General features: G+C 34.4%; 2 protein-coding genes across 3 annotated transcripts; one reads left to right on the top strand and one right to left on the bottom strand.

Moving 5' to 3' along the window:
- The first annotated feature begins 4,057 nt into the window (after positions 1–4,057).
- On the top strand, positions 4,058–8,121 carry LOC119667242. Its single transcript, XM_038076532.1, has 3 exons — positions 4,058–4,102; positions 4,675–7,519; positions 7,579–8,121. The coding sequence occupies exons 1-3, from the start codon at positions 4,058–4,060 to the stop codon at positions 7,737–7,739; spliced, it is 3,051 nt and encodes a 1,016-aa protein (XP_037932460.1). The 3' UTR covers positions 7,740–8,121.
- Positions 8,122–8,834: 713 nt separating this feature from the next.
- Positions 8,835–14,239, bottom strand: LOC119671918. 2 transcript variants are annotated; one of them, XM_038082797.1, is made up of 6 exons: positions 13,357–13,972; positions 11,056–11,298; positions 10,861–10,987; positions 10,655–10,798; positions 9,273–10,589; positions 8,835–9,211 (listed from the first exon to the last, which is right to left on the bottom strand). In XM_038082797.1, exons 2-6 carry the CDS (start codon positions 11,290–11,292, stop codon positions 9,057–9,059), a joined length of 1,980 nt encoding a protein of 659 aa, XP_037938725.1. In that variant the 5' UTR covers positions 11,293–11,298; positions 13,357–13,972; the 3' UTR covers positions 8,835–9,056. The 2 variants fall into 2 exon arrangements, with proteins under 2 accessions (XP_037938725.1, XP_037938724.1); XM_038082796.1 differs by lacking the exon at positions 13,357–13,972 and adding an exon at positions 13,995–14,239 and having other exon boundaries at positions 8,836–9,211.
- Positions 14,240–14,301: the final 62 nt, after the last annotated feature.

The raw sequence follows: 14,301 nt of genomic DNA, 5'->3' as shown, positions 1-14,301 counted from the left end.
TTGCTGAGCATTGAAAATTAGGTCATTCATTCAGTCAGTCAATAATAACGTATTGCAATGCATTACTATTAGTTATATTGGTAAAAGATTGCTTTCATTATTTCAGGAAGATTCAGCAATAAGTACATGAGACAGTTTCTTAGGGAAAACGATATTTTTAATTGATCATCGACATCGTTCAGGATCACGGCACAATAAAACATTGACAGCTTTGAAGTTCGATAGATTTTGGGATGATATGACTGAACTAATACTAAACTCAAATTTCCCAATAATGTATTTCTTTTTACCAGTAAATGCCTAAGCTTATATCTCAGAATTTACAACTTTACTTAAAAAATCGAACATCACATAAGGCTGATCTTAGAAATATTAAGATAAACATTTGAAAAGCTTTGCCGACAAGATCACTAGATGCATAAGTAAACTCTTAAAAAAGGTGTGAAATTGGAAACAAGCCTTAAGTGAGTAATTTAATGGGTGACAGAAAAAACGTTTTGCTTTTATTTCGTTGTAAACTCAAATGAAAACGAAACTATTAATGGGTCTAGATATCGTCAAACATAATTACTCACTCACAGACTCCCATTAGCGAACGTGTGTTTATGGATAGTTTGTGTGTTTTCCATTGATGAACATAACTACAAGTAATACTTGTACATGATAATGACGATGTGATTGCGGCGTGCTTATACTAACTGCAAAACGCCACGCAACAAGCTGGGCCTATTAAATTGGCTTATAAATTTAAGGCAGCAACATCAATTTTACTAACTGCCTTTAATGTTTTTATTGTTTAGACGGTTTTATTTGACGCATCTTGGCTGTCTCGCTCGTAATAAACAAGAGTTTTTGTGGGTATCGGAAAAATGCATATGCAGTTTTTTATCTTTTGTTGGTAGATCCAGAGTCAATGCCTTGTTGGAATTCGTTTTGCGGTTATAGTAATTGAAATGCACGAAGACAAACAGGACGGTTTGGTTTTGGTATATATATGCCATGTTTTGTTTACTTTAAGATACAATGCCGTTAAGCTTCTTAACCCTCTTTTCTGTTCATGTAGATAAATGGTGGTAATGATATCCATTCAAGTTGTAATGATAGAGGTTTACGTTTATTGCCATATAATTTTGTTTTGCATGTTATATTATTTGTTTAACGTATGCAAAGAGTTTCAATCATTCATATCAATTTTGGTTTGACAACAATGTACGGAAGTAGTTGAACTTTGCCAATATATAAAATTGTTTTACAAATTGTTTTAGAAAATTTACACATGTGGTTTTATACATCACAAACTTATAATACATAAAATTTATATTTATTTAATATTGTTGGTTAACAAATTTATGACTTTTATGACTTTTTGGTGATATCCAAATCCTCATAACCTCACTATTTTTGGTGGTTTAGATACATCACATTCCTTATCAGCAGCTTACATACAAATGTAAAATATGTTAATAAAAGGAAGTTATTATTAATATTATTAGAAGACGTAATATATTAGAAGACATTACCGCATCTCTCTGATCTCTATATTCTGTTATCCCTGCAGAAAATCTCAAGCTAATTCGGACAAATTAAGGATATTCATAAACCTTATTTCTAGACTGCTAATATTCGGTTAAGTGAACGTATGATAGATCAATATTCTTATGATCGTCACGAGCAAGACATAAGAACATAAGACGAACGCATAAGATGTGTAGATTTTTCACTCACCAGGAGCGTGTCCAGCTAAGAATTCAGATCTATTAGTACTTCATGACTTGTCCTTCTATGACAACAAAAATTGGACTTCTCTTCTTATTCCCTGGAATATATAGGCTGGAAAAATCCAAAACTAAAATCATAAAAATGAACCAGCGTCACAATAATACTGCTTGTTTTACTGATGTTCACCTCAAGTCTCGCTAGTGTTTTCTTACCTATGAATTGTGAAAAAAGTGTCACCGATATATTCTAGTTGTCAAAACAGTATTAACAGTTCAATTGCAGTGTGTTAGTCAAGATATATACATTGCACATATGTCTAAATGGAACGCCATATTCCATTCTGTAGATGTCACCATGTGCAAAACAATAACGAGTTGAAAAAGTCCAAAAATAGTTGAAAATACGTTTAAATTGAAGAGAGCCAAAGTGCCAGCTAATATCTCCGAAAACGGGAACAAGTGCAAGAATAATTTAACAAAACATGAGTAGCAAACTCATGTTTAAACATTATAATTATGATTATAATTAAATTGGTGTATTTTATTAAAAAAACAAAATATAAAATATATTTGTTTAATGTTCCTGCCAAAAAAATCTGTAATAAAAATCTCTACATTGTTTTGTTAGCTCTAATTGAATAATTTTCTTCTTAATAGTCTTTTGTTTAACTACTTCAAGCGTATTTTTAAAATGGCAAAAGGTTGCTAATAAAGCAATTAAAAGTTGTTTATATAATCTGAAAACATGGTTACATTTGTAACCAGCAATATTTATATGAGTAGCAAGTATCCATAATTATTACGCAAGACCATTATAAAATTCGCGTTTTTTATGTAAATCACAGTAATTATCACAGCTTCAGATGCGACAGATGCTGAGTTCAGATGAATTACTTCACTTCGCATAATCTGCGGAGTGCGTTTTGCAATTAAAACATTAACCAAATGCGCCAGAAAGTGGAGCTAATATAAATCCGGAGACTCGATTTACTAAAAATATTTGTAACGAATTTTGGTTGACAAATTAACGTCGTTTCGCATGCAAATGTCGGTCTTTACTCATTGAGACGGACAATAGCACTACGAGTTGCAATAAGCCAAACAAATTATTCAAATAAAAATTACGAAAAGAAAGAAAAATACAAACGAAATTTTCACTTTCACTGGTTTTTGAAAAAATTGGTCAAATTTATTTTACAAAGGCCGACACAATTGGCAATTAAAGTTGCGTACTACGCGCGATTACGTTTTGATTATCTTGACTTCAAGTAATTGATAAATAAATGAATAAAATTTTTTTAATTCATTTGAAAACTCTTCAAACACACAAGCACACAGCCACAAAGAAAATGATTTGTCATGTTAACGGAATTAGAAATAGGTTCCTGAAATAGCATATTTTGATTTGATTCCTTTCTAGACTGAACTAATCTGGTTTAGTTACTTGATGCGCTATCATTTCTCAATTAATCGATAAAAATTCGTATATGGTTATTAGAAAATATGTGATCCAGCACTAAGTGGTTGGGAGACCATTTCCCTTCTGACAAGAATTTTGAACTCCTTTTATGAATGAACTCTTTTACTTATACTAAGTAAGCTTCTAAAATTTTTTTCATTACTCTGTACAGAATAAGTCGTCGAATTAGGACCAGTGGTAGCAGATAAAAAATCTTCGTTTTCTTGAACTAAACGAAAACAGATATCGTTAGTATCGAGTTTTTCATTCGAGTTTTATTAATGATGAAATTCAAATTGCATCTAATAATACCTAATTTTTATAAGGATATAAAATTTCACTACTCGATATCCCACCGTTTTCAGTAATTTTCTTCTATATTACAGCTCTGGATAAAAATTGTGAAGAGTCTGGTATTATTAATATGCAAATACTTATTAGTTCATATTACGTATAGTATAATACAATTATTTCTAAATAATATTTACATAGTAAGGGTAAGGATAATAAAATAAATTCCATAAATTTTATTTTTCTATTCATTATCAACTCATCTCTGTTTGAGAATAAATAAGTGGAGTACGAAGCCGGTGAGATACACTAAATTTATATTGAGCGATGTATACTAACCCGCGTTTCCGTGCATTTGTATACTTTTATCACCCTCAAACCTCAAACCTCTAAGCTGGACCGAGCGTTTTTTGCCGGTAACAGCTGTTTTGAATTGTAATTCCATTCACACAACAAACCTAAAGACAGAAACAAATAAAAGTAAAATTAATGAAAAATGTTATTTACATAATCTTAAAATTATATGTAAATTATGCCTAATAGGCAACACTTATCAGTGCCAATATCTGATTGATAAGGATAACTGATCATGAAAACGAAACTGGCTTGTCCATGTCTAAAAGAGTTTGACGGCGTATATGCATGTGGCCAAACTCGTCACCCATTTACAGCAACAACCGACCCACTCCACTAAGCTTGAAACATACCAAACCAGATTGAACTCCACTGAATTTTGTCATGGTTAAGTTAACAAACAAATACTACTATGTGCTCTACGTACCCACTTAATCAGGGCAGCTATTCAATCGAGGGGTGCGGTGTTAAGCTAAAAGCGATGGAGATAGAGATGTAACATTTGGATATTTTGTTAGTAAATTAATTGAAAAAAATTTTAAAATTAACGTAATATAAGTAAATTTATTGCTGTTTTGAGTTTTAACAAACACAATAATGCCTTATTTTCTCTACTAAATATCGCAGTGAGGAAAGTGATGTTTTGCACACATTTAATCCAGTTTTAGTTTTTATACGAAAGGAATGTTTATTGAACTACTTTTAATTCAAATCTGAAAAGTCGTTTTGTATGTTGCTCACATGTCTTGTCAGCTGGCATTCACCTTTGGTACAAGAAGAAAGAGTTTATATGATTTTCATTAATTAATTTCCATTTGATTATAAACATGAACATTTTTACTTTCATTGCAGATGCAAAATCGAACGTATGTATCGCATAGGATACTACTAGTTGTCACATTCATAATTTTCTTGCAATGGACGGTTTGTTATTCCCAAGCACCTGTAGAACACCTTGTACCTCCGCCGTTGCCTGTGCCGCAACGGTTAACACATGCAAATGTACCAGCGTTCAATCCTAACAAAACACATCCAATACAGTCACAAACTGCTATAGTTAATGACAGTAGTCAGTCGGTTGAGCAGTCAGGATTCATGAATCGCGTAGCGCGTTGGTTTGGTTATGGTCCTGATGCTGTAATACGAGAACAACAATTGACGTCCAGTTCCCAGCAGCAACCACAATATGCACATAGGAATTTAGCCAGCAAGCAATCATACTACTATCCGAAGCCCAATCCAGCAGCACCAAATGAAGATATTAAATGTAATTTGTGTAACAAATATCCATGGGTACCAATGCTAGCACCAAGTGTTCAATATCCCTTAATACATACACCTGGACAAAATGTCCCACATGTACCTTGGGTACAGAACCTTCAGAACTTAGATGCACAAGCTACTCAAAAACATGTGTTTAAACAACAATTACCAAACCATTCCATATTTAACGGAATACTTCAACAACACGTTCAGTCACAACAGTCACCACCAGTGAAGCAACGCGCTGTGCAATTCAACTTTCCAATCTCCAATTTCTATCAATACCACCAGCCTTCTCATCAAAACCCAGCACCAATTTTACACTCAATTAAATCAGTACAGAATGTCAAGCTTCCAGCCATACCTTCTTTTCAACCAATACCTATACCTAATTTGAGCGAAGCTGCCCAACCGCCTATATATAATGCCCAAAACTTTAAACTTTCGCACCCAACTATTCCTTCACACCTGACTACTCAATCCCTTCCTACTACGGAAATCGCACATTTTTCTGAAAACATTGGAGCACATTCGGAATTACAACCAGACACGATCATACCCACTCAAGTTCCTCCGTCTACAAATGCTGATGACGTCGGTTTCGAAATAATTAAGAGTCACCAAATAACTGATTTTGTGTCTTCTGTTGAGTATCCCGCTACTTTTGTTCAATCCCACGCAATCGATGTTGGCTTAGAAGAAAGCGCAAACTCAAAACACACTACAACTACACCTATCAAAATTCTAAACTATCAAAATCAATATTTAGATACAAGGCTCAATAACCATTTACCGGGATCACAGATACTTACAGACCTTGGTGGTTTTTCAGAATCTCAAGCAAATCAGAATTCAGATTTTGCTACTCAATCATATGAACAAACCACAACAACAAGTATTCCGCGAACTACACAATTCCTGGAACAGCTAGCTAATGCCCACAACCAACATGTTCAGCATACGCAAGACGTAAAAACCGCTGACAACTATCCATCTGCTTCCTCCCACAATCTAACAACAATTTTGCAAAGTAATAACTTAGTGGAATGGCAAGTGCAACCTGATGAACTATTTTACAGAACAACGCCTGCACCAAGCATACCAACAGAAGTATTTACGGAAAGTATTCTCAAAACCGAAACACCTGAAAATGAGTATTTTCAAAAACAACAACAGCGTGGTCGTGTATTTTTACAACAAAAAGAACACGAGGAACCAATATTTTTAAACCGTGACCGCTTAACACCAAAAAGACTATTAAATGCTCCAATTCAGTATCCACAGTTAGGTAACAATCCGCCCCGTCCATTCACTCGGGACCCAAGTGATCTCAATTTTAGATTGGGATCAATAAATCAAGCATCCAATGAGTTTCATTATCCGAATCATGCCTATGCTCTAGGAACATCTACAGCAGCTCCCCCACTAGTAGTTTCGGCAGCTGCACCTACACCGACGTCAACATACAGTGCTATAGATGCCAGTGGTCATTATGCAGGGATGTCTCCACCGCCACCTAGACCTGCAGCAACTAAAACAAACGTGCATCAAATAGTCATACCTTACACAACAAAGAATCGTCCGAGACCATTTCAGCCAGTACGCACTGTAGAGAGTACTAGTCCAATTTCACCTTGGCGAAATGGTGTAGATTATCATGAACAGCAAGAGTCTCAAGTAGTCAGCTCAGCTACGGAGATACCTGAAACAACACGCCGCTCGAACAAATATTTAACAAAAATTCTAGCTTCGAATTTAAGAGAGCTTTTAAAACGTGAACATGACACAAAAAATAAATCACATTCCAACGGATTTGATTTGAGAAAATTGCAAAAGAATATCGACGATTGGACCGAGCAGGAATACACATCACTCTCTCACCGCCCAAGCACACCTACAATACGTGGGCGCTCCAAACATATTCCAACAGAATATTTAACAACGACTACGCCAACACCAAAGCAAACAAAAACCGCAACTCAATTTAATTCAGGCGAACTGACTTCGTCTATTAACAATTTGGAACCTCTCGCAATTGACCAAGGTTCAAGAAGATATAAACCAATTGACGACAACAGTCTAGCTGATTTTTATGACTCTGAAGTTTTGATAAGCACTAAAAGTTCTAAATTTAAACACTTTACGCAAACATCATGGACAACTATGGCGGTTTCAACAATACCAGAAACATCAACAGCTACAATACCTATCCACCTACACACATATCAGAATAAGGAACCAAAAGAACTTTGGCAAAAAGGTAAAATTTCAATATCTCCACAAACGAACGAAAAAGTTTACGTTGTTACTCCACAACCACGATTTTTTCCACAACGATTTGTAACGACATCAGAAACCCCAGAAGTCAATGAACCGGAAAGTGTGAATATTTCAAAAAAGCCAAGGTTCTTGGTGAGGCCAACACCTGGAGATCGTAACTATTATTCAATTATGTAATATAAAATATATACAATTTATATATTTTTTTTGTAGATACAAGTATTGGTGGTAGTCAAAGGACAACAAATGTAACACACGCATTTCACAGCCCTACGGAATTGTTTGGCTTAATGGGACTTTCAGCATTTGTGTCTTCTGAACCAGTTGAAATAATCGACGGCAACTCAAAAGTAAATCATTCTCAAAGAAAATAGTCAATCAAACCGATATTAAATGCTTCTTTTCGTACACTCACACATATACACAATTACAAACACATGAATATATAAAACACACCCACCTACTATTCATCCAACATTTTGTTAGGTCCTCAACATCGTTACACCACCTACAAACAGCAATGATGACTTAAGGAAAATAGACACTCAGGCACCTAAACTACCAAAGTCCACAATGTCGCCTTCACCGAGGTAAACGACTCTAACAACAGGAAATGTCAAGCTAACAAAGATTAGGAGAATCAGGACCGAAGAGGAGAGAATAATTAAGACGCCTTTTGTAAAATAATTTCTTAAAATTTATAGATTAAAGAGCTTTACGAAACTAGTTTAAGTCTAAAATTAAGGAAGTACTTGTCTACAGAGTTGCGCTTTTTCGCATTTTATAGCTTTAATTTTATAACTAAATTATAAAAGTTTATGATTTGAAAATTCTTGGTTTGTTATATAAAATATACATATATCTGTATATATATATGTCTATAATTAAACGAACTCAAATGTGTAAAAATAATATAACATAAATAAGTAAATAACAGAAACGTGAAAGGACTATATTAAAAGGTCTTACCTATGCGTTAAACTGCAAATAAAAAAGTCACTGAAACCAATCACTGCTTCAAGCATTTCACTGATCTGTAAAATTTGTTAGTAATTTGCGATAGCATAAGAAAAACATTTGTTGAAAAATACAAGATTGCTGTCAATAATTTCCGTTAGATGGTGCTGCGTATGGTTTGAGTCTTCGATAGAACGAAAATTTTATAGTTGAAAAGCTTTGTTTAATTCAACTAAAATTATAATAAAAATAATAAAAATAAAATATAATATTCAGATTAGCAACGCCACTAAGAGAATAATTAATGGGGTTTTCAGAATTTTTCTTCTTCATCTTTCTAAAAATATTTTATTTTCTCTTTTCAACAGCAAAAAAAACCATTGTTAAAATAGATCTATTTCGTAATGCTTTAGGGGCTTTAATAATTGTAAGAAGGTTTAATAAAATGCACTGAATACTCAAGCAATTTTTAAAGAAGAGTTATTAAATGTCGTGATTAGTTTTCTTTTTATAAAACTTCATGAATACATGAAAATATATTTTCAATATATATGTATTATGTACATATTAATAACAATATCTACAGCTTCATAGAACTTTTGTTTTGAACAAAATATTCTGTCACATCATGCACGGTAGCAGAAAAGTAAGTTGCTATACGTGCAGACCGCTCGCCTCCTTGGCCAGTATTGAGGAAGCTTGAAGCTTGCGCTGGCACTAAGCCAGCAGATCAGTTAACTTTCATCAGCGGTTCGCACATGTTTCCGTTTACGTTTGCGTAGGTAGCGACGTACCAAAGCTTCGACCGTCCATGATGTAGCAGCTATAAATGTCATTAGATCCAGACAATGTAGTGCTACCGAGTAATTAAACCGATCACGTATGAGCCCTGAATAAAACATTATTTTTAGTAGCATGCTAAGTGATTTCAACATATGAAATATGCTTACCCACAAAAGGACCAGCAGCTAAAGTGAATATTCCAGATATCAATAGTTGCAGTCCTGATGCAGCAGGTAATCGATTCAGTGGCACGTAACTGGGAATAATTAGCGGCCAAAATATTGTGCGTATGCCTTTAAATATGCCCAGCCAAGAAAAACACGCGAGAAGCATTGTAAATGATCTCGTAGCTGCAACAACAGTTCGACCTAATGCTATGCCAACAACACCAATTAGGAAAAATACTCTATTGTCCCATGGAATTTTTTCAGTTAAGAAAGGCACCAAAAATCGCATGGTTATATCTACACCTGCCAGCACGGACATTGCTAATGTGATTTGTGACGTTGTAAAACCAAAGTCACTCAAAATAAAGGGTGTTAAAATAGAGAAGTTTAATTCGCCGAAATTAATAAAAGTCAAACCCAATACTAAGTTCACATATGTAAAATCACGCAACAGATTCAGGTCGAAAAATGCAACAACCTTCTGCAAAAAGGTGTAGTCCTTTACAGCAGTGTCTCCAGACTTACATTGATCTGCTAGAGAGACCTTTCTGCTCTGCGTGCTTTGTGATTGCAGTTCTGCCTGGATTTGTGTAAGAGCTCTCATCTCGTGGCAGGTGCAACGTAGTTCGCAACTTTCTACATCTGGCTTACTTATCTGTGAAAACAACGGTCTTCTATTTACACTATTTGTGCGCTTAAACACCTCTTCTCGCTCTCTATTGAAATTGTTAGGCTTAAAAAATTCGTCAAGCTCTTGTTCTTCCTCTGAAATAACTTCTTTATATCTATTTGTAGTCTCCAAGTCTTTAGAACTTGAAATTGTTTTAAAACGTGGACGCCCCGAAGTTAATGATAACTTAGAACCGAACCATCCGTCATTTGCACGTGACAACATTGGAGTACCAGGTTCAATAATTTCATACCCTGGATTGTCAACATCATCATCTTGATAAAGATATTGACTTGAGAATATTCCAGTTTCTTTCATCTCCTGCAGGTTACAAAAATTACATCGTATTTCAGCGTCTTCTGAAAGTGCTTCATTGCAGGATGTTTTGATTTCTTGTTTTTTTGTATGATATCGCACTGGCTGATAGATTAAGGCACAAACTACCGCGTGTAGCGAAAACGCAGCAAAAATGAATACAGTTCCCTGCACACCATAATTCGAAAGTAGCAATGTAACTATATATGGAAGCACAATTGGACCAAGACCTGTAAGAGTCCATGAGAAACCACAAGCTTTTCTTCGTTTATGCTGAAAATATGTGTTAATGGCTAAAGATGAAGCAGAAACGCTTATGCCCATACCGAAGCCTATTTAAAATTAGAAAATTAAAACTAGAAATTTTATTGTCAAAGATTCTTGTTATCGAACTTACCAAACAACAGCGCATAAGAGAACATGTAACCCATAAAAGTTTCCGAAAATCCAATCAGTATAATGCCGACAAATATAAAAAGCGCACCAATTAACGCTACCTGGCGAAAAGAGAAGCGTCGAAACATTGGACCGTTCAGTAAACCTGTTAAATTGAAAATATTATTTTACTTTATAGATTATACATATATACCATTATTCAATCACCTGAGCAGGCTGAGATAGCTGGATTTGTGTTAATAATTGTAGTTACTTGAGAGCTTGTTAAACCCAGTACGCCCATTTGATCTCGGAATATCAAGCCAAACTGCAGTACACATGGATATATTGACAACTGCAGGTCAATGAAAGAAAAATATTTATGTAATTAAATGAAACAAACATCAAACAGTGCATACGTACGTTTGATATGCCTGCGGCTACGCATACCAACCAAGCCCACCCACCATCGGGCGCTATAAAATGTTCACCCAAATCACTTTTGTCGTGTCGTGGTTTCTTTTCTTTGGTTTCAGTTACAGGTGTTTCTGTGGCGCTTTTATGTGAGAATATAAACGCCTTCTTCTGCGCTATAATCGGCACCGTTGTTGGCTGGTATATACGACCATTGTTCAAATTTGTATTATTATGTTTCCCCATGCCCAACTGCAATCAAAGTAAAAGTAAAGCATTCAAAACAAATTCGGGATGTGAATTGATCTAAACAGCGTTGACTTATGCTAATACTTGTATTTCAGCCTAAGCAAACTTAAGTAACAGAATATCGTAAATTTGGAACACATGCCGCGAAAATGGCATATTAAAGTCAAGTGCAATTGCTTGCTCTACACAATTAGAGGTGTGAAGTACATCGTACAAAAAATGATTAAATTTTATTGCTTTCCTATTTAAAATCGACTGCAGTGCACTACAAGTGTCTATTGGATTTAAGTTGGATTTTCATTTAACTTTTTAGGCGTACGTGACTCTATTCCACAGCTTCAACGTCAGGCGGCAAAGGTTCGTGAAAAACAAACTTACACGGAGTATCTGAATAGACAATGTTTGTCAAAAAGTCAGCGTCAAACAGACTCGCGATGCGCCGCTAACATGAAAAATATTTACTTTCGCTTTTATTTCAATTGTAACTTAATTATTAATTATTAATATTGTTTTTTGCACTTTTCGACGATGCAATTTCAGCTTTTCACACTGAGATGTGATAAACTATAAGTTCAGGGTTACGTGAAGAGCGACTCTGCTTTGTTCAATAGCCTAAAAACTGAATTTAACTCAATTTGAAGGCTCTCTTTAAATCTACCAAATGTTCTTCGTCTTATCTGCGAAATTTATGCCAAAATTTAGTCCGAGTAGTAACAAAAAATTCAAATGACACGCAAATATTCAATATTTTGGCATTCCACATTGTAGACGAAAAATAATTATAGATTTAATCATTGAACTTCAGATCTGAAACCAAATATTTCGTACGGCATATCAACAATGTATGAGTGTCAGTAATTTAATTACACTTAGCTAACCAGAGACCTAGTTCAAAATTAATAAGACGTTGGTTAATTGTAGTGTTGGTAAAACTAGATTCACGATATAGATCTGCAATAAACCATTCAGTACTAAATAGAAATAGAAAATGGATAAATAAAAAGAAAATAAAATAGAATTAATTAACAGCCTACTGAACATTTAGAAATTTATTAAAAAGAGTTTAAACGAAGTTAATGAAATGCCAGAACAGCGTACTAAACGAGTGACCAAATGAAAATGAAACATCAGAGCACCAGATCAAATTAAGAGTGACAGCTTACTCTTAATAAGTGGTTATTATCTTTAAAAAGGAAGGTTAGTTTTGAATATATTAGAATTCAGAAGTAAAAAATTTCATACTCAGTAATCAAGAAACAAAAACACTTCAACATTCAAGGTTGAGAGGTCTCTAATATTCCTGTCTATGGATTCCTATAAATTTTTTAGGATATATTTATTAGGTAAAATCCGAAAAAGTAAAAAAAATGGTAATAATGGTAATGGTAATAATGTTAAAAAAGTTATGTAATATTTATGTCAATATATATGTACTAGTGAACGGATCAGTCAAAAACTTCTTCAGTCAGATGTTGGACAATCCATTGAAAATTGAACTTTGCATTCGTAATTGGTCAGCAAAACCCAATTCTAAAATTTATGAATGAGTCGACATGACTGCGGAATGCTTAATCAGACAAAAATAAAAGGTAATTTCAATTACGATTATGGAAATCAAACGAAACTAATCACTGTCGTTGAGATTCATATTGAAAAATTTTAAATTCATACTCGTATTATGTTATTACTCTGTGATCGAATTTATCAAAACTTTTATACGACGCAAGCACCTAAGCACCTTGCAAAGAGAGCTGGTGAGAAAGGTTCTGTTTGTATTATCGAAACCTATAAATTGTATAAGTATACGTTTTATCAATCTTATCGAAGTAGCTATTTGAGTTGTATTGTTGAACTAACTACTTAAAGATAAGAAGAAAATGGTATTTGCAAATCTCGCTATGCGAAAGGCTAATGCCTTGGCATAAATTTTATGCTAAGATTACGCAGATACAAAAAAATCGTTCAATTACTTTGTACATCTAACGTGAAAAATGTGATCTTATATAGCAAATTTTTAACCGAAGAGATTTTGGAATGGGTTTTGCCATTACTCAACCGTACCCAGCATTGCCGGTTGATTCAGTTGAAATTTTGCTTTTTACTTGGCCATAATTTGACTAATTTATTGTCCAAGTTGTTGACATCTGTTCAATTTGTTGTAAATACTTGCAGCAACATGGTGTCATGAGTTTGAAAATTGCGAGATAAAATATTATCTTGTAATGTGCTCGTTACAAGCTTATGTATACCCACTCCTCGCCGGAAACTGCACTGCACTATTAAAGCATTCACGTCACATTTCTGTTATGGTTTGAAAAAATTCTGCACCTAAGCAGGAGTGCGGGGTTTTACACTATTTTCTGAGATAATTTGGTTTTATTTAAAATTTTCTTGGCAATGCGCATATCTGAGACAAATTTAGTTTTATAGCTTTGTTATTCACTGCGTTTCAAATTTGAAATTTTTATATTTGTTTTCACATTCAAACGCCTGTCAAGTTCAAGTGTAACTAGAAATATGTGCCACTAGCCGTGTGTACTGCAGTACTGATTTCAAAAAGTTATCAGCTGTTAAAGGAACGAACCGAACCGACCAACGCACTCGTACTAACAGCGCTCACATAATCTCCCATAATTCCCACTAAATTAACTAAATTTGGTTATCACTTAAATACATTTCAATATTTCTGATTCACGTACACTTCACTGCTTTTGTTTCGTTTGTTTTCACGGAATTTTTAAATCACGGGATTTCGTTCAAGTCTACAAAGATTGCTGCTGTCTTCACTTGCATTTCCGGAACTTGATTCGGTGGTTTCCGATTTGAGGCAGCAGTTTTCCGTTACAGACACATGCAACTACAACTGCTGCTATCAACTTTTCCTATTCGCATTTGCTCACGTACTAACTTGTGATTAGCCTGCCGCTAGACCTTTTCTACCGCAAAGTTCTGAATATTGAGTGAACTTTTGCGAAACACTCAATTTTTCCCTGTGCTTAGATTGAT

Source organism: Teleopsis dalmanni, chromosome 1 (genome assembly GCF_002237135.1).
Source record: "Teleopsis dalmanni isolate 2A chromosome 1, ASM223713v2, whole genome shotgun sequence".
Classification (NCBI taxonomy): domain Eukaryota; kingdom Metazoa; phylum Arthropoda; class Insecta; order Diptera; family Diopsidae; genus Teleopsis; species Teleopsis dalmanni.
The sequence above is the reverse complement of the archived record's forward strand: the minus strand, read 5'-3'. Positions and strand labels throughout refer to the sequence as shown.

Coding starts and splice junctions, on each gene's coding strand:
- LOC119667242 (XM_038076532.1), top strand. CDS start 4,058: ATGAAAACGAAACTGGCTTGTCCATGTCTAAAAGAGTTTGACGGC. Junction 4,103..4,674: donor GTCTAAAAGAGTTTGACGGC/GTATATGCATGT, acceptor CTTTCATTGCAG/ATGCAAAATCGAACGTATGT. Junction 7,520..7,578: donor GAGGCCAACACCTGGAGATC/GTAACTATTATT, acceptor TTTTTTTTGTAG/ATACAAGTATTGGTGGTAGT.
- LOC119671918 (XM_038082796.1), bottom strand. CDS start 11,292: ATGGGGAAACATAATAATACAAATTTGAACAATGGTCGTATATACCAG. Junction 10,590..10,654: donor CTCTTATGCGCTGTTGTTTG/GTAAGTTCGATA, acceptor AATTTTAAATAG/GCTTCGGTATGGGCATAAGC. Junction 9,212..9,272: donor AGCTGCTGGTCCTTTTGTGG/GTAAGCATATTT, acceptor TGTTTTATTCAG/GGCTCATACGTGATCGGTTT.